Genomic DNA, 20,230 nt, shown 5'->3' on the forward strand with positions numbered 1-20,230 from the left:
CCAGGCCGGACGGCCCGAAGGGCCGTACCGGCCGGGTGATGCAGACACTAGATATTATTGACCCTCCGAAGTACATGTTAACTTATACAAAGAACCTAATGTCCCAAATCAACGCTTACATAGTTATAAATTGAATCTTGATTTTGTTCACTTCTGAAAAGTTTCAATGATCTCACAAAATGATTCAATACTCAAACTTAAGCCTTCTGTGACGATTTCTGTAAATCGGTTGAGGTAACATAAGATAAATAATCCTGCAGTTGAAAAATTTTCAAGTTTGTGTTAATAACCTTATCAAACAATTTGTCATGTGTAATTGAAAAGGGCGTGGCACTATCAATCGAGCATTAATAACTTAACCATTCTATCTGTGTCGACCCACTCATGCAAAATGTTGGCGTAAATACATGATCCCTACTTCACCAAATATTTTTTTGTCTAAACGACCTTTAAAGTCTTCATAACAATGGCGAGGAGCATTTCCTCTTTAATTTTCTCAAAATCTATCAATGCGTTCTAGCATTTCCGAGCGAAAAAACTGATTTGCATGCGTTACCTTTTTTCTAGGAGCTTTAATTCACGAAAGTGGGGGGTTACAAATGCTAATACGCATCTGTCAAACAGTGGACAAGTAGAAATTGAATTCTGAAAACGATAACCAAAATTGTCTTAATGTACATAACTTATTCAATAATTTCTGTTTCGTGAAATTTGGCAATCAAGTCTCATCTCTGCGACATCCAAAATCGGGAGATTTTGAAAACCGGTTTGAAATGGAGTTGTTGCAAATTTAAGTAACCCGATTATCTATTCTATGAAAAACGGTTCCAAACCGTTTTTAAAAGCCTTGTATTAGTTAGAATTAAAAAAACTTTCTCAGTACAGTAATAAGCTATAATTTAATTTAAAATAATTTAAAAGTATTTAAATATGAACTTGAGATTTTCGGGTATTTTATATTTATGTATATCAGCAATTAGGAATATTTGTGGCTAGATAAAGGTAATGTTTTTACAAAAATATAGACTTAACCAATCATGAAAATTTCGAATCGATTTAGGAATTTTCACGCACGTTGGAACGCTTAAAATAATGACTGGAAGATATACGAAATAAGAAAAGTCCTTGGAAGTTTTTTTATGGGATAAAGGGCGATGCATTTTTACAGTTAAAAACAAGGGCCGTCATATGGAATAAGTTTCGCCTTAGGAAAATACGCTTGTGGGGTAAAAAAATTATTCAACCCTTCTACGAATAAATGGGACACCCTCTGTATTTGTGACGATAGCCGTGGATAAGAAATAAGCGACCGAAATCCGCTGAATCAATTTTAATAATTTTGCACATAAAAGGCCGGACCAGAATTTTACTCTCCAGGCCGGACCAAGGACAGATACGCACTGATCTTGGGTATACGTACACAAATGTTTATTTCTGCTAGGGGTAGGAATTTTGCAGTGTAAAGTAAGGTGGTCAACGGTGGTGTCAGACTCGGAAGTGCAGAATGGACACTTCGTGGTAATTATTATTTTTCGATCACCTAATTTTATGGAGTATAGTCCTATTCGTAGCTGAGATATGATACTACAGATTGAGAATGGTAGGTCCATCAGAAGGTACGGTTCGGTGGTGGCATGTGATTTCATGGCAGCGTAATGTGACATGCGGTCAGAGTTAACCAATCTGCATGTGTCCTCATTGATCTCCTTTGTACATGATTGAGCAATAACTGAGGAGAATTTATCAAGTAGTTGTTCCAATATCGCGTCCTCTTTACCGGCAATGCTTTCCATGTCCGTCCCTTTTAACAGCATCTCTACTTTTCTGATCCAATTGTACTTACAATTGTTACCTTCTTTTCTTGCCCACTTTATCTGCCATCTTAGACATTGTCCGAGTACAGATTTCTCGTCACGGAGCAGTAGTTTCCTGACAAAATTAAGTGTCTGTTTGATGAGGACTGTTCGGATCTTCGCGAGTCCAAGTTCAAGGCGCACCACATAATCAGGCGTTGAGTTCGGGAGTCGTAATAATCGTTTGAAGAATCTGACAGGGACTTTCTCGATCTCGTCCACAAAGTCCAGACCCCACACATGTGCTGCATAGAGCAGTACCGTTTTGGCTAGGGAGTTGTAAAGCCTTACATGGGTCGAAATTGGTGGGACTCTGGATCGCCGACAGATACCGTATACTTGAGACGCAGCGGCTGTAGTTTTAGCAATAAAGTTAGATGCAGCAATTTTAAATGTACCATTGCTTTGAAAAGGCACCCCAAGGTAGGTATATGTATGTACAATTTCAAGTTGGTCGGACATCCACTTGAATTGGTGGTCAAATTTATGCTTCATTTTTCTGAAAATAATGACCTTTGTTTTATCTAGGTTTACTCTAAGCATCAGATTTTTAATCGTAGTTGCAAGTACGTCAATCTTGAGTTGTAGTTGACTAGCAGTATTGGCGAGCAGAATGATGTCGTCAGCAAATAGCAAGATGTGGAGTTTTGCACTTCCGATGTCTACTGTCGGTATTAGTGAGGAATTGAGCTTATCCACGACCAGATTAATCAGCAGGTTGAACAGAGTACTGCTAGCGCTTTCCCCTTGTAATACGCCTTGGAGAATTTTAAATTGCTTAGTTAGGCCCGTGCTGCTCCTGACTCTACCACTTGCTTGCTTGTAAATGCTGCGGAAAAGGTGCAGTATTTTTTGCCCAACCTTATTTTGCTCGAGTGCATTCCAAAGTTGGTCATGACTAACGCTGTCAAAACATTGCTTCAGATCCACAAATGCTGTAAACAGGGCGCCTCCTGGATTTTTAAGCTTGGATTGCATCATTGTATTAAGGGTAAAGATGTGTTCCAATGTACCAATTCCGCGTCTAAAACCAGCTTGTGCCTCTGAAATTTTCTTCTCCGCGTCACACCAATTCTGCAGTCGTTCGGCCAATATTGATGTTAGCAGTTTGAGTATCGTGGGTATTAGGGAGATAGGGCGGTAGTTAACAGGGTTGCTCGTGTCGCCTTTCTTGTGGATTGGGCAAATTATTGATTGGCACCATGATGGGGGCACACCACCAGAGTTGAGAGCATTGTTGAATAGTGTGAGTAGGATATCAGGGTGATTAATTGATATGGCTTTTAATATCTCATTTGTAATGCCATCGTGCCCTGGTGCTTTGTTGTTGCTTAACTTTTTGACCGCTCTGAATAGTTCCGAGTGGGTTATTTGATTATCGAGGACGCTTTCGCTGTCTCCACGCACCGTTTGGTTCGTGTTTGTGGCATGGAATAGTTCAGCATAAAAAGTGTGCCATTTTTCATCTGTGATTTCATTTGCTATCTTCTTCCTGCCTCTAAACTTCTTAATTGTTGCCCAAAACTGCTTGGAATTTTTAGGGTGGATGAGCCTATTTATGTCCTCGGCTTGATATTGCCTCTTTTTAGTTCGCTTCAAGTTTTGGTAAGCAAGCTTTATCTTCAGTAGTACTTTAAGCTCCATCTGGCGGTCTTCGTAATTTGAGGCATTGCGTAGTTTCCGAATTTGTTGCCTTATTATCGCTCTGTGAGATTTGCATTCACCATCAAACCACTTAGCATTCCTTATCTTGTTATCCTGCGTCATCTGGGTGTATTTCAGGATCCCAGTTGTCTGACTTGCACCATATAAACACTCGAGTAGCTTATCCCATGTCCACTCACCCTTATGCTCTTCCACCTTTTTGCTGAAGGATGAACACGGACATCTTGTTTGGGTCCCAGGTAATTCGAGGATATTTTGCGTCGTTTGCTTCTTTTATAGGAATGAGTGGTTCTTTCCGTCCAATTTGCACAAAAACGGGCAAGTGCGTGGATATGTGTGAAGAGAGAACTTTAAAATCTGAAATGCTGTTCAACACTGCCTGGTTTGCGATGCATAGGTCAACTACGCTTGAGTCATTGTGATTTGAAAATGTAAATTCGCCAAGTGGATCTCCTGTAGTAGTTCCGTTCACAAACGACATCCATTTTCATGCACCTCTTGGATCAATTGTTCCCCCCTTGCGTTTACTGTGAGGTCTTTTGAGTTTCGCATTCCTTCCTCCAGTTCGTCACATATTACATTTTGAATCGTACCGACTCTGCAGTTTAAATCCCCAAGAATTAATAGTGATGCATCGTCCGTTTCAGAAGCTGAGTCTATTAAGAATTTAAAATTTTCTTGACCTTGTTTGTAGGGACTGTAGTATCCAGTATAGATGCACAGATTCGATTGATTCCCTCTCGATAATGTTAGGTGAGCGGTCATGTGGTCATTTAGTAAATTAACGTGTACATTGATTGATTTTAAAGTGCCAATGATTAATCCACCCGAAGGTCTTCCCTTTGATTTGATTGACTTAACGGCTTGGATGCCACAGACGTTATAGTTTGGTAGGAAATTTGAGAAAGCATCATAGTCGTCATTACATTTCCAGGTTTCGCATAAAATAAATATCTTTGGTTCGATTTCAGAGATAAATTGGTATAATTCGAAGTCCTTATTGTTTAGTCCGTCGACGTTCCAGTACAGAATTCCATAGTTGTGATCAGTGTTTGTGGGGGAGGGCTGGCCGTATTCTCATTGTTTTGTCATAGTCGTTGTTCCAGGTCGACCAGTCATTGGAGGCCGGGGGCGAGGTCTTGAGTTGTGTCGTTTTTGAATGGTGTTTGAACTTCGATCGTAGTCATACCAGTCTCGCTCGTCAACCAGCAAGGACGATTCATATACTTTCACTGTGGAGGCAAGTTTTTTGTCTATTAGCTCCCTTCTGCGACGCAATAGGGTGTGCCTTATTTCCCTAAGCCGTGGTGGGAGGTCCTTTTCAACAATAATTCCACGAGCGCGGAGCCTGGCTGCATTCCTTGTTAAAAATATAGGGTCACTGGGATTAGTAAATTTAACTAGTACTTTCTTATTTGCAGATCCAATGTTTTTAAATGAGCTGACTTTCGGTTCATGGCCCCCCAACCGGTTGAATATTGCCATGACTTGATCAATTGGGTGTGTCTGCCCTGTAACGTCTAGCCCTTGAATAACGATGTTGTTCTCATTCATTCGGCTAGCTATTTCGTCTACCGTTTTCTCCAGCGAGTCAATTCGTACTTTTTGCGTCGCAATTGTTTTCCCCTGTGCTTCGATTAGATTTGCATGTTTTGTATTGTCTTTCTCTATTTTGCGAATCTTGTTGTCCCACTCATCTATTTTGTTCTTGATCTCAACTATGGAGGTTTACAGTATACGAATGAAAGTTGATCTTTTAAATTCCGAGGAGAGTTGGATTTCTTGCATATTTATATCGTGTAACCATAGCAACCAAGTAAAATTGTTGTAAATAAAAGATTCCTTGCATTATGTAGTCATTCCAATTTTGAAATCTTCTTCTAATGAACAGACTAATATTTGTCGTAATTTTTCACAAAATAATTCTTCCTAGTTATTTGAACCATCCAAGAAATTTGCCACTTCAAATAATTCTTTCTTTCGGATACTACCGTTTCGTAAACGTACTTTATAACCAAACGCTTTAATACTTCATGGACATGCAAAAGTTTAGCACAAGAAGGCCTAAATCATCAATTTAAAGAAGAGAATTATACAATTGTCATCTTACATAATAATACCATCAAAAAAACAGACCTGCGAAAAATTTATTTCTCAAGAAATGTGCAAATTTTTGACAGCTCGATTCTAATATGTTAAAATGATTGAATTTTCATTTATGACTTTCATACGAGTTGTGCGTGTTCATTTTTTTTAGATGCGAAGAAATATAATATTTCTTGGGATAAATATCAAATTATATTCATTAATGTGGAATAAATTCTGTCTTTATATTACACAAAATTTATCCTGAATTTTAAAAACAACACGGTCCTTCTCGCACAAAATTACAAAACAATCCATATGTAAATACCTCGGCTAAAATGTGCAGAAATAATTTAATATTTTTGCGGTAATTATTTACACATTTCATGACTAATAAAAGGAAATTTAAATTTTTCATTAGATAGTTGTACATTTTTTTAATTTGACATAAATCTGAAATTAATTCTGGTTATATGTTACAGAAAATTATGCCCCCCTCATTACGAATCAAATAAGCGACCGATCGAAAATATACAATACTTCGGAGTTCTTCACATCCAAAATGTGCTGGAATTAATTAATCCATTTACGGTAATTATGTACCTACATATTTCTTTAGCAACAGCAAACTTAATAATTTTGCATACCTACGAAAATTGAAAATTAATCCTGGCTCTATATTTACATAATACAGAAAATTCTGCTCGTAACAAATTAATCCGTACATAAAATACCAGGCAAAGAATGCGATGGAACAATTAAATTAGTTGGTGGTAAGTAATTTGTGTGACTAATTTTTATGTATACATATACGTTAGAAAATTTATTTAAGCTTTTTACAAGATTTTGTTAATTACCCTACACATTGTTACAATTATTTAGTCCGCATTGTTACACAATTTGTAACGGCCATAAGAATTATTTAGAGTGTACTTAACTGCCAAATTTCTCTATTTTGATACAGATGTAATTAATGAAAACCTCATCCTCATCATGAACGTAATGGAAAATTTCCGAATTCACTCGCCTCTCGCACCCGCATCGCTGCCTGGCTGTCAGATTCCACTCCGAATTAACCTATCTGCCGTGGGCGCCCCTGACAAGCTTTCATCCGTCTCACATTGCCGCTAAATTATTAAAATTATCCAACTGCACCAAGTAACCTCTCTTCTATCTAAAATCATAAGTTTAGCTAATAATATTATTAGCTAAACTTATGATTTTAGATATGACAGTACTTATTTAAGTACTGTCACTTCCTGCGAGTCGGTATCCTCTTAAATTTTAAGATATCGTCGTTGAAGGATGGAAAAGAGCTATTGCCATTCTGTGTTAAATAAGGAAAGAGCCTTCTCCACTTTGTGTTAAATAAGGAAAGAGCTATTGCCATTCGTCGTCAAATAAAAAAGGGGCCTTCTCCACTTAAGGGACAATCTGCGATTTTTGAAAATTCAGAATCCGCATGGTCTAATTTATCAGAAAATATATCACACATATTTATTTAAATTAATTATCGACGAGAAAAAAATCGGAAAGTTGATGCATTCGGTGTTTACATATGATTCCGCCCGACTCGAGTCGAGCGAATCTCTTCCAATTCAAGGGAAGTAAATAATTGAGCAGCGTTGTTTATTAAATCATAAGGATTTGCGGACCGTACATGGCAATCGTTTCATGGCAACAGGGATGGGCAATCCCAGGATTACTTTAATCAGATTAAGTAATCAGATTACATTGAATGTAATCCGTAATCCAGTAATCCACGAAAAATTCACAGTTTAAAGTAATCCGTAGTCCGTAATCCTAACTAGGTCTCGAAATTATGTGTAATCCGTAATCCCCAATTTACGAAATTGGAAAATGTAATCAGATTACGGATTACTTTGTTGGATTACTTTGCTCCTGTAAACGGTATGACAGCTCCATCTTGCACTTAGGTGCAAAGTATGGAGAATTTTGGAACAATTATGAGGGCTCTATTTACTACAACACAATTTTGTCTGCCCTAAGAAACCGGCTGTCGGATGAATCATTCAAAGCTCTTGTTTTTTGAACTAATCCTCATCATGAAATATAAGTGTGACGCTATTCAGAATAAACCGTTGCAAACGAAATGCAGCAAAGAGGTGGAGCGAGACGGTCACGCGGTCATGACATGCCAAAACTATGTCAAGATTTTATTTTTGAAATCTCCACCCAAAACTCTAAACCCTAAATTCGACATTTCCGACTTTGGCGTCGTCGACGTGGTCACTCTGTCATGTCACGTCAAAACTATGAAGATTTTTGTAATCCTCGCCCGAAACTACGTCTAAAACAGCCAAAACAAAAAAATTGGCATATTTGACCTGTGACATCATCACCGTGACGCCGTGACCTTATGACATACAATTCCCATTTTCGAACTCATCCGTACGTCAAAAATTAGAAACCTGTAGGCGAAAACCGCATGTTGAAATTCGAAACCGTTCTAAAGTTATACAGACCGGCGGACAACACTTTTCCATAAAGGGATTTCGCTTCTCTTCACCCCTTAATACATAAATATAGATTTTTGTAATCCAGATAATAATCCGTAATCTGATTACTGTAATCCGTAATCCGTAATCCACGTCATTAATTTATCCCAGTAATCCAACAAGTAATCCACATTATTTCAGAAACAAAGTAATCCCAATCCAGTAATCCCCTGATAATTTTTAAATTAATTAATGTGTAATCCGTAATCCATCGAAATTGTTGGGATTGCCCATCCCTGCATGGCAATCATTACATTGCAATTTTTACATTGCAATCCTTATAACACATTATCATTACATAGCATTATCTCTGCATGGCTTTATTATTACATAGCATTATCATTACATAGCTTTATCATTTCATAGCATATTCCCTTCGAATCTGTCAGCAAATGTGCACGTATAAAGCCAAATAAAAACTCAATTCGACCAAATAATAAGAAAAATGGCTTTTTAGTCATTCTCAATTTAAATTCTTAAAAACAGTGCACTATTTTTCAGACCTTGCAAACCTGCGTGAAAGTAGTTCCACAATTTTCTGAGGTAAATTAAATCCAACCAAACGGTCCTACAGCGGTTTGGTTGTCTAATCCATCAAAACCGTCATATCGAGCTGTAATTTTACATGGAAGTTGCTTATGGCTCTTAATGGAAGATTATGAGTTGAAATATTAGAAACATTTTCATAGGTATGAAAATTTTATGGGCTGACCCCCACCGATTTTCAGAAATTAACTTGAAAAGCTGAAATTTGGAACAGTGATTCTTGTTCAAATTCTTGCATATAGGAGGGTTGAATTTCGAAATTTTTGTATGGGCGACCTCCACTGATCACGGGAAGTATTTAAGGGTAAAGGATAGCAAATATTTTTAGAATTTGGAGCCAAGCAATACGAAGAATTGATGCTAGGTAATGTAATAATTAGTGCAAAATAGTAGCACAAAATTTTTCAGAAAACTACACTCTTAAAGACCTGGTGTTAATCGTCACCGAACGAGTGCATATGTGACGTCACCGTGCGGTAATAATGTGTGTCTCACCTAACGGTTGTAAAGTTAACACCAGCCAGTGACAATTTGTCACCATGCGAACAACGTTTCTCACCATGCGGCGAAAAACATTATCACCATTTGGTCGAGTCAAATATGCACTCCGTTCGGTGACGATTAACACCAGGTTTTTAAGAGTGTATTGACAAACGGGGGTTTACTAATCAATCCTTTGGCTAAGCAAAACCTGTCCTGATAGGTTTGAATATAATTGTTAATACTTTTATATATTATGTTTGACACCAAATAATATTAACACCTTGGTTCATGGAATGAGTGTGTCATAACACAGTTGAAACATGTATATGTGTAATGAAGATGATATGTAGCTTTCATGCAATGTAAGGATGATGTTATGTAAGCATAATGTTATGTAAAGACATGCCATGTAGTGATCGTGCTATGTAGTGATAAGGCTATGTAAGGATAAACAATGTAAGTCACCGCCATGTAAAAATTGCAATGTAATGATTTCCATGTAAAGATTGCCATGTCTGGTCCGAGGACCAATCATAAGCTGTCATTTAAATTACCAAGTCGCCAACCAGTTATTAGAAGAAAAATATACTTGAGTGAAAATTAGAATAAATGACTTCAATTTATGGCTTGGCTGAAAGAAAAACATTGGGGCATAAAAACGGCGAGGAAAACTGAACATATAGAAGAAAAATCAGCAGATGTCAATTGTTGAGCCTGATTATAAATTATTAAGTCAAAAGATAATGTTAAGAAAATTTAAAGACCTCCTAAATCTCAAATCAGTGATCCCAAAAAGTTATCATTTATGATAAGTGGCCACATACCTAATTTGTATATACGTCGTGTCATATTTAATTTGAGAAGTATATAATTTGTTAAGAATGATAATAATCAACTCTAGCTAACATAAACTTATTTCGCGATTATTATCTTTTTTAACAAGTTATATGCTTCTCGAAATAAATATTTGTTAGAGTTGATTTCACACTTTCAGATTGCTTGTTGTTTCTCACTCTCCTGGAAAAACTCGGAGTTTGGAGAAGGGCCCTTTTTTATTTGACGAATGGACGACGACGACGACGACGACGACGAATGGAGAAGGCTCTTTCCTTATTTAACACAAAATGGCAATAGCTCTTTTCCATCCTTCAACGACGATATGTATGTTAGCATGTGAAACTAAGCACAATTTGCTTTTCACCATTCTTAAAAATCGGTTGAAAAAGTCTGAAATATATCGTCGTCGAAGTTGCATTTTGTGCTAACTAATCAGAGGTCGACGCCGACAAATTTTCGGCGGCGGCGGCGCCAGTTTTTGGCGATTTTTCGGCGGCGTTGCCGGCGCGGCGCGGCGTCGCAATGTTAAAGGAATAGGAAATCAAATTTTTCGGCGGCGGCGCGTAAAATGAATCGGCGTATGACGTTAATCTTAATTCGATGATATATAAGTATGTACAATTGGGTGTCTTGTGGAAGAAGACGATAGTGGGCGGATAATAAAGTTATAATTAATTTCACAAATGTCGAAATTTATCATTGTGGCAGCCTTTATCCTGGGTCTCATTGGCCTTGATACAATTTCAGATGTTTGGACCATTTAAAAAATTCCTTAACCATTCTTTCTACTGAGGATTGTACAGAAAATGCCTCTGGTAACAATACAATGATTATAAGAAGTTTTATTATGAAAAATTAGTGCAGAGGGACGCCAAGTTTAAGGGAAGTACTGGTATATCTTCCTTTTCACAAGTCAACTTAAGACTCAACTTAATCTCAATCTCAATCAACCTCGACTTTGTAGAGGACGATTATTTTGCTTACATCTCCTGTCCAAACATCATACTTCTGTTCACTGATTGTTATGGGTTACCAAATAGTTACCAAGATATGTACCAAATAGAGAATATAGAATATGGGAATTAAAGCACATTTTTGTTAGTGGCAGCCCCTTCCCTGCAGGGACATAGCTGATTTTTCTAAGATTCCCTGATTTATACGCACTTTTGTTATTGGCAATTAAATAATTTATGACGCACTGTTTATTTACCTTGGTAGTGGTAAATATGATGTAAATGAACTTAGGTGAATGTCATTTGAACTCAAACTATAAGCACAAAATGGGATTACTGTCAGAATGTTGCGGATTTCCCGCTAGTCTAGTTTAATTAACGTTGACTCACCTGTGAAAGCTCCCTACCATTTTCATGTATGACGGTGTGGGCGCAATTAATAAACATTAATCTAGTATGTTGACGAAATAAATAATCGCACTGGGTTATAAGTAGGTAGATTTCCTTATCCAAAACTCCAGTATGAAGTTTACACCTGCCCAGGTGGAACAATCATCAAACATAACTACCGAATTAATTGATCCCTCCATCACGTAATCTATAATTTCTTTGCGATTATGTAAAGGGTCAATGTAAATAACTTTCTACAGAAATCATGGTTCTTTACTTTAAGACGTATTCTTTCAGTATAAAACTTAACATTACAAGACTGTGTATCGAATATCGTAATGACGTGTGATGCTTTGGTAATGCATGACACATTATTTGCTGAAATTTTGAAGTTTTACGATTCGTCGTTGAACCATATCGAAGAGAAAAGACTAAATCCCGATATATGTAGCGTTGTGATTGGTCAGAGCGTTCTGGGTTTCTAGGTCATGAAATCGGGTGAAACATAGTAAATGCAACCAAGCTAATCCAAGTATTTATTCAAGTATCCCGTCAAGTACCTTCTGACGAGGATTATCATGAAGTGAGCTTTATTCAATCATTCTGTATACAAGCTAGTCTAACTTACATATCGTTAACTAACCTAGCCTAAACCTAAACTGCAGTTCTGTGTAGAATTCTGATCAGGATCTTCTGGATGATGATTTCTTCTTTGCTTGCTGGTTTTGCTGGGTAGAGTTTGGCTGCGAAACTCTACTTCTGTTTCTCTGTAAACTCGGGTACGGCGACACAGTTACATACCTACTCTCCTTAGAACGGAAGAGAAAACTCCGTATATAGGTATCTTACCGAGTATCGAGGTAACGGAATATAGCACTATTATGTAAATGTGGAAGAAAAAGAGTAACGAAAAAATGGTGGGTGTGGTGTAGTGTTGGGTATGGTGCAGGCATGCTGACCTGTTTTGGCGTCTGGTTGACCTTCTTAATTATATACAGAAAACAAATATTAGCAACTGAAACATAAATTCCGTTTATAGGTGAATACACCTCAAAAGAGAATTTGTTTATATTAAATGGTTGAATAACATTTTTCTTGAATATTTGAAAGAATAATTAGAATACAATAACGCCAAAAATTTATGATAAGAAATTTCAAAGTAAAATTTATAATAATATATTTATTTATCGTTATAATTTGTGAATTGTAAAAGTTTTAAAAATTTACATCGTAATATTCGAATGAAATAAAGATATTAAGCATGCATTTGACAGTGATCGTTATATAAATCAAGGTAACATTGTGTGTTGATAAACTGACAAAATTTTATTTGCAAAAACTTGTGGCAATTTTCATGACATGAAGCTGACTGTGTTATAATTGGACAGCAGTGTTTGCAAATTGTAAGTATCACAGTAAAATTCAGGGGGTGAATAAATTATCAAAATTTCAGTTGTAATGGATTACCATTAGTTGTACCGGATTTTTTTAGTGTTGTACTGTTGCAATTTGGGGGTCGAAAACTGGTCCAGATATTACATTTGAATTTTTGGATAATGTATCCATCCGAACCGAATTCAAATCATTCGGTTCCGTTTGGATATTTTTTTAACATAAAATATTCGAATTCAGTTCGGATGGATTCAAAAAAGTATCCAATCGATTCTACTCTGATTCGCGTTGATTTCTAAGAAATGCATGCATAGCAAATCGTCGTATATGTAAATTAAATGGCACAATCGTTATTTTGAAAAGTAATTAAACTCGCACATTTTCAGATTTTTTTAAATAACAGTCTTTAATGATATAACAATAATTTTGAACTGAATAGCTGGAAGGGGTTAAAAATTTCAAAGATGAACAATCTTAAAATTTTATTGCTTCATAAGTCAAAATCTAATTCCCACGTTTTCCAAAATTCCGGTGTCACGCATTCCTAAAAGGATCTGAAATAGTTCAATGAGGGTATTCGTTATTTCTTCGTATCCTTAGTATTGTAAAATAGCTTACGAAGATAAAACAAGGGGTCGGGTTTCGTAATAATCGAAAGCGTAGCAACGTGATTTTTGATAAGGAAATCTTACGACGCTTACAAAATCTCGTAAGCGTCGTGAGTTATTTTACGACACGAAGAATACTAAGGATACGAAGAAGTAATGAATACCCTCAATATAAGTAAATACATACTTCACCTTTCTCATTTTTTAAGTTAGAACAAATGAATACATAAAAAAATGGGCGATCTTTTCCACAATTTTGAAAATGAATTAATTTTGAACGAGTTAATATTACTGAATTTAACAGCCATGGTCGATAAAGGTGAGCCAAGCAAAACCCTTTATCCACAACATAGCTTACTAAAAGATGTCAAGAGTATCAATATCTCAATATCCCAATTACTTATCAACCTTACACATCTAACTAATTTATAAATAATCCAATTAATTTGACATTAATTAAATTGTGATTGATTGACCCCAATTGCGTCAAAATATAACACGACCCGCTGGGGGACCTCCGTTTTCAATGTGCTCAACTCACCATAAGGAGGCAATAGAGTCCAATGGCTGAACAGAAATGCCAAATGTCGTGCTTGTCATAAAAGTCCAGGAATTCGTAATTCGCATTTAATTCTCGTGAGTACGCCGGACTAAGATTCCATTGTGACTCGGGAAACGCGAAGTAGTACATCCCCACTCCCATGAGCACAACGCCGCAGAAGAGATACACCAAAGGGCGGCGGATGAGACGCAAAGTCCTCTTCCTGGTCGGTTGGTCGGCCTGAAATAATATGCAAGTAAGCATACAATTAACATCTGAAATTACACGATAGGACGAATTTCAAAACATACCCTAAGACATGAAACCATGCATCAAAAACCAATCCGAAACATAGCAAATTCATCGTGCAGGGTACTGATTTAATTCGTCTGGATTTCTCCAATATTTGAAAACATGAACTTAGAAAACGGCGAAAACTTTTAGATAATTTTTTGGTTGCAGATAGCTACATAGTCTTTCGAGAATTTGTAATAAGCTGACGTACCTTCCAAAAGTAGGACACTATCGGAGAATTTAGGTAGACGAGGACGTTGGATATAAAAATGTATAAAATGTAGGTCGACACCCACAAAGACATTTCCCAGGCAGCCACTCCAACAGCTATTTGAACCAGAATGCTGACCAGTTGCTCCAAAACTATCGATGTTGAGTTGGACCCTGTCCGATTAATTTAAAGTCATTTAAGGTCATGAGCTGTCGGCACTATGGTTTGTATTTTATATTAGACCCTTTTATCTATAAGACATGAATATTTAGGGAAGAAAGGGTCTAACTTAATTTTAAAGTTTAAGATACAAACCATAGATTTAGATATTGTTTGGATATACAAATAGGAAAAAACATTAAAGGACTAGTCTCCATAGGACCATTCATAAATTACGCACTTCATAAATTCATAGTTTATGATGCATAATTCATAAATTCATAAATTACGAATTTCTGTATTACGAGACATTACGTGAATTATTGCCTTTCTTACCATCACAACTTTTCCATCGACAGACGCAAACTACGACACAAATTATGCCCTGGATAACGGTCACGACTATTTTCATCTCATCTGGCTGGATGACGATGAAGACTTGCAGAAGTGATATTGCCCCCAGTGCGAAGAAGATGATGAAGCTAGAGAGAAAAATTTATGTTATGATCTCTCTAAAAAATAATGCCTTTAAATAAATAAATCTATTCATAATTACCGTAAAACCTCTATTTATAGCCCTATTGTAGAACGCCCGACTAATCTCTACCCGAGAAAACGCTTCTACTTAATGTGTCTCGGTTGAAGTTAATAAGAGCCCTTTCTAATGTGAAATATAACGTATTATTATTCGTTGATGGAAATAATACACTTTCAGAGGTCGTATTGTTAAATAACAAACAAACTACTACTTTATTAAACAATTTTACTGGCTAATTGTCAACCCAAAAATAACTACTTTCACGACTTAAAATTCCACACCTTCACTACTGCGTGTCTGCTTGGTAAGTAAAAAGAACGGCGTGCTCTCCATATACTTAACACACTAAAAAGAATAAAGAATAACCTCCAATCCAATCACACCGCTCCTTTCAAATCTGGGAATTTGAGACACTTTGTCTCCTTAACTTTTTACATAAAAATTCATACATACAGCTTTTAACATTCTCCCACCTCTTTTGTGGAAACAAAAGAACATACATACATATTACATCAATATTTACATAAATAAAACACTTCCAAAACGCACGGGCTTCTTTACTTCTCGTCCTTGTCTCGTTCTCTGGACTGGTTCCAATTCTGTCGTCGTCTTCAGAGCTTCTTGCACTGCTCTCACTATCACTTCCGGTTTCAAAGTCTCGGCTTCCACTTCCGATGAGACTTCCAGTGGGTAAAGCCGCTGCAGTGGTCGAATCCCGATTTCGTTCAACGTCTTCACTCTCGCGAGCCTGACTTTTCCATCTTTTCCTGGCAGGAACTCCACAATCTTCGCCATAGGCCAGTCCAGCCTCTTCTTCCCATCAGCGCCCACAAGGACCACATCCCCAACGCGCAAATCTTCCAACTTTCTCTCGCTTGACTTTTGCACAAGGAGAGATAAATACTCTTTCCGGAATCTCGACCTCAATTCCTCTCTCAGGACGACAATTCCCCTCGACTTCTTCCGTAATTCGTCTCCTGACAATAATTCTGCTTCTGGGAAGGCGCTGCTCTTAATCTCTTGCAGGAACATTGCAGGAGTGAGAGGCACCAAGTCACCACCATTCTCTGTGACATAGGTCAGAGGTCTTCCATTGACGACCGCCTCCACCGAACACACACAAGATTGGAGCTGGTCATAGTCCAATCTACGGCTCCCCAACATTCTCTTCAACAAGTCCTTCACATTTCTCACTAGGCGTTCCCACCACCCTCCCCACCAGCTTGCCGTGGGAGGGTTGAACTTCCACTGGATTCTTCTGTTTCCGGTTTCTTTCACAATCCTTTTCCAATCCATTCCTTTAAACAGGTTGGCGGCACCCACGAAATTCGTGCCATTGTCACTGTAGAGCGTTGTAGGTCGACCCCGTCTTGAGATGAACCGCTCTAATGCCAATAAAAACGCCTCCGTACTGAGTGCAGTGACCAGCTCAAGATGTACACAGCGGTACACTGCACAAGTAAACAAACAAATCCACACTTTCTGTCCATTTTTCAAAAATAGTGGTCCTGCCAAATCCACGCCGGTGCGGGGACGACTAAGGGGATGATCACTAATTGTAAGTTTGGGAAAGTCAATAAACTATGCAAACAAAAAGATGGCTTAATGGTTTTGGTTCGATCATATTTATTATCCGTGTTAACGCTACCATGGGATCGATAAGTAACTGGTGGATAGTGGGTAAAAAAAATTCCCGTTTTTTGATGACATGCTATCAGGCTTCCTCCCTTGGCCGGTTCTCAACGGCGAAGAAGGGGCCAGTAAAATCATGTTTCCAAAAATTGGCCAAAAAATGACAACTGCTTTTTATGATGAAAATATTACTTTAAAATAATATTTAATATTTTGATAAAGTAAAAACGCGAAAGTTTTCGATTTTACAAAACGAGAGCAACATCCGTTTGACTAACCGTTTGTTTGCTCCATTCACTTAAAATTGAATTTGGAACAGACAATCGACTTGTGAAACAGAAAAATAATGGACGCGTTTGTACTTTGTCAAAATATTAAATATTATTTTAAAGTAATATTTTCATCCTTAAAAGCAGGTGTCATTTTTTGGCCGATTTTTGGAAACATGATTTTACTGCCCCTTTCAGGGTATGGAGAACCCCGGGGTTTTGCTATTGAAAACACATACCCCGGGGTTTTACCTGGGTTTTGCGAGTAGTCGGGGTTTTGGGGGCAAGTTGAGTCAGTGTCTCATGTATTAAGTTCAGAAATTAATGAAAAAAATCAGTTTTTCAGTAATTTCGCAATAAAACTGCTTATTAATTATATTTTAATAAGTAATAGAATTGCTAGCAATACCCTGTGTTATCATATTTTTTAAAAGTTGAAAACCCAGACTACCCCGACTACCCGTGGATATTGCTCAGATTTGCTACCCTAGAACCCTCCAAAACCCGCAATACCCCAATACCCAGAAAAAACGGGGTAGCATACCCTGGCCCCTTTTTTCGCCCGTCCAGAACCAACCAAGTGAGGAAGCCTGCACACTACATGCATATATTCCAAAACATGTATTTTAACAATTCAAAAATGAGAAGAAATACAAATCGGAAAACCTCTCGATAATTACCCATTTTTTTAAATCTCACCTCCCACTTGTATTCGTAAATTGACCAATTATTGGCAACCGAACGGAAAAACTATCCTTATTGTACTCCACGGTTACCATAATTGGACACGCCTCAACGCCCCAAGTCTCATTCAGATTACCGGCACCAATCTCCAAATAAACCGTCACATTGTCATCCTACCCAAATTAACAATTACCCATTAAGAAGGATTCATTAATCAAGGAAATTATGTACATAAATTTCTCCAAATTTTGTCGCCTCCGTGTAAAAGTCGTAGTGGAAGATTTTGACCTCGTTTGCCTGAACGCTAGATGAGTTAGTCTCATTGATGGAGCCTTCAATCAATACGGAATGAGCAGGCCGGGCGCAAAACGTGACCTTGTCAAATACACAAAGCAACAGGACAATCGAAACAAACTGTTTACCAGTGGTGGTAAACATTTTGGAAAATTTTTTTACCAACGTACTGTCCTGATTTTTTATTTATTTTGTATTTTTTGGTATTTTATTTTTAAAAATATAACTAGCTTGAGTTAGAATTGAGGCGTCTGGGTTTGTCAAGCTCAAGGTTAGATCTGATGAACCGAAATGCACCAAGCATTGTCATAACTGGTGACTGATAATTATTTTATGCGCAATTAATCAGTTTAGTCATACTAAACTAAATTACATAGTTTACAACACCAGTTACGATAAGTATTATCAGAATATCGGAACGTTCAATCAGGTTATTTATTTATGTACACAAGTTATCGATTGACAGATAATTATTCCAGCCACGCTTGATCCTTGTTGAGGTCAATGATTTAGAGGTGAAAGGTCATTAAGTTGGTTTCATTAAAAATGCGTAGATTGCAATTGTAATACGAAATTTTATTGACATGCTAGCATACCATTTAAATGGTGTGCATTTTAATTGCAAATAAAATGCATTTTAATTAATTAAGTGGATAGAGTAACATTAAGCCGTTTTATGTAGGTATATTTGTGACATTATTAGCTCACCCTGCGTAGCATAAGAGCTATTGAATTCCCGTCCGTCTGTCTGTCTGTCTGTTAGCGATATTTTTGCATCAATTGATGCTATTTAAAAATCCCCTTGACCATTATAGAATAAGTTAGGCGTACCATTGGTATTGAACAAACCGAATCAAATTTTTTAATAAATTAATAGCACCATTGATATCTAACAATCGGGAACACAAAATGATGCAAAATAATTGGAGGGAAGGACGCAAAACGCACCAATAATGCAGAATATCCGGGAGAAATGATCATACAATTTTGACATAAATTTTTCAAAATTATCGTTGATCGTTGGTAGGTAATTCTGCACCAGTGATGCACAATTTTTGGACCCTTCTCGATGCATAATAATTATTGATCTATTTTGTTTAATTTTTCTGCACCAGCATTGGTGCAACATTGCATAAAAATTATTGATCCACTTTGTTGGATTTTTCTGCACCATTGGTGCATAATTGCAAAAAATTATGTATCTATTTTGTTGCATTTTTCTGCACCTTTGGGGCAAGTTATAACCAAATCATTATTACAGGGTGAGCTACTTCTAACGTTACTACGGTTTATTTATTTATACATAAACGTATGTAAGGGCTGATAATGGAGAGGTTTAAGGGCGTTATGTACCTTCGTCTTATACCGGTCTAATTTTCTAAATAAACCGTCCCATCGTCATCCTATCAAATGAATAAAAAGCAACGAAATTAATACGTAGAATGGATTATATATTACTTAATTTACATATATTTCACCGTATTTTATCGCCTCTGTGTAAAATTCGTAGTGGGAGAATTGCACCTCATTTTGCCCCAATGCTGGATGAAGTATTTTCGTTGATGGAACGTTCATTCAAGTCAAGTACTTAAGTAACTATTTATAGGTGATTGGCTTTCATCCGCAAATAGTTGGGGTGATCTGGCCTGGTACTAAACGTATTTATGTATAGTGCGAACATTAAAATAGGAGTACAATTTTTGAGTACCTGTCAACTATTATCCCTCCTCCTTGACCATAGTTGGTTTGACATAAGTTTCACAATTAGTGGAAAATTTAGGTGAGGAATTGATCGAAATTTTCCTTTACGCGCCGTCGCCACTAGGGGTCGCATCCCCGGGAAAACCCCGTCCGGGATTCCCCGGGGATCGGGGAACCCCGTCGCCGCTTCCCCGAAGCAGAGTAGTCATCTCTCCGGGGAAAATTTAGCTATGGTCAAACGTGAGAAAAATCAATCCGCGTAACTCAAACCTTTATTTTCCCATCTCTCTCGCATGAAACAGCTACCGGTGTATTTATTTGGCTGTTAGTTAATTAATTGTACAAGTTTGACTTATCTGATTAAAATGAGTTCAATCACGGAGACAAATTACATTGAAGTCCCGGGGAAGTCCAGTCAAGTCAATTCAATTTGGCACTACTTTTTGAAAGAGTCCACTGGAGCTACAGCAAAGTGCAAGGATCCGGAATGTAAAAAACCAATTCTGAAGACCTCAGGTGGGTCAACTAAGGGATGTCGGGATCATCTGAAGCGTATACATAACGTAGACCTCGATA

The 20,230-nt window shown here is 37.3% G+C and overlaps 2 protein-coding genes across 2 annotated transcripts; both read right to left on the minus strand.

The window, feature by feature from the left end:
• Nucleotides 1-13,173: 13,173 nt before the first annotated feature.
• On the minus strand, nucleotides 13,174-14,302 carry LOC118437066 (SID1 transmembrane family member 2-like). The gene is made up of 3 exons (XM_035855843.1): nucleotides 14,184-14,302; nucleotides 13,873-14,112; nucleotides 13,174-13,277 (listed from the first exon to the last, which is right to left on the minus strand). The coding sequence occupies exons 1-3, from the start codon at nucleotides 14,199-14,201 to the stop codon at nucleotides 13,221-13,223; spliced, it is 315 nt and encodes a 104-aa protein (XP_035711736.1). The 5' UTR covers nucleotides 14,202-14,302; the 3' UTR covers nucleotides 13,174-13,220.
• A 961-nt stretch (nucleotides 14,303-15,263) lies between these two features.
• LOC118436957 lies at nucleotides 15,264-17,889 on the minus strand. Its single transcript, XM_035855678.1, has 2 exons — nucleotides 17,675-17,889; nucleotides 15,264-16,626 (listed from the first exon to the last, which is right to left on the minus strand). Exons 1-2 carry the CDS (start codon nucleotides 17,752-17,754, stop codon nucleotides 15,594-15,596), a joined length of 1,113 nt encoding a protein of 370 aa, XP_035711571.1. The 5' UTR covers nucleotides 17,755-17,889; the 3' UTR covers nucleotides 15,264-15,593.
• Between the last annotated feature and the right edge of the window lie 2,341 nt (nucleotides 17,890-20,230).

Source organism: Folsomia candida, unplaced genomic scaffold (genome assembly GCF_002217175.1).
Source record: "Folsomia candida strain VU population unplaced genomic scaffold, ASM221717v1 Fcan01_Sc011, whole genome shotgun sequence".
NCBI lineage: Eukaryota > Metazoa > Arthropoda > Collembola > Entomobryomorpha > Isotomidae > Folsomia > Folsomia candida.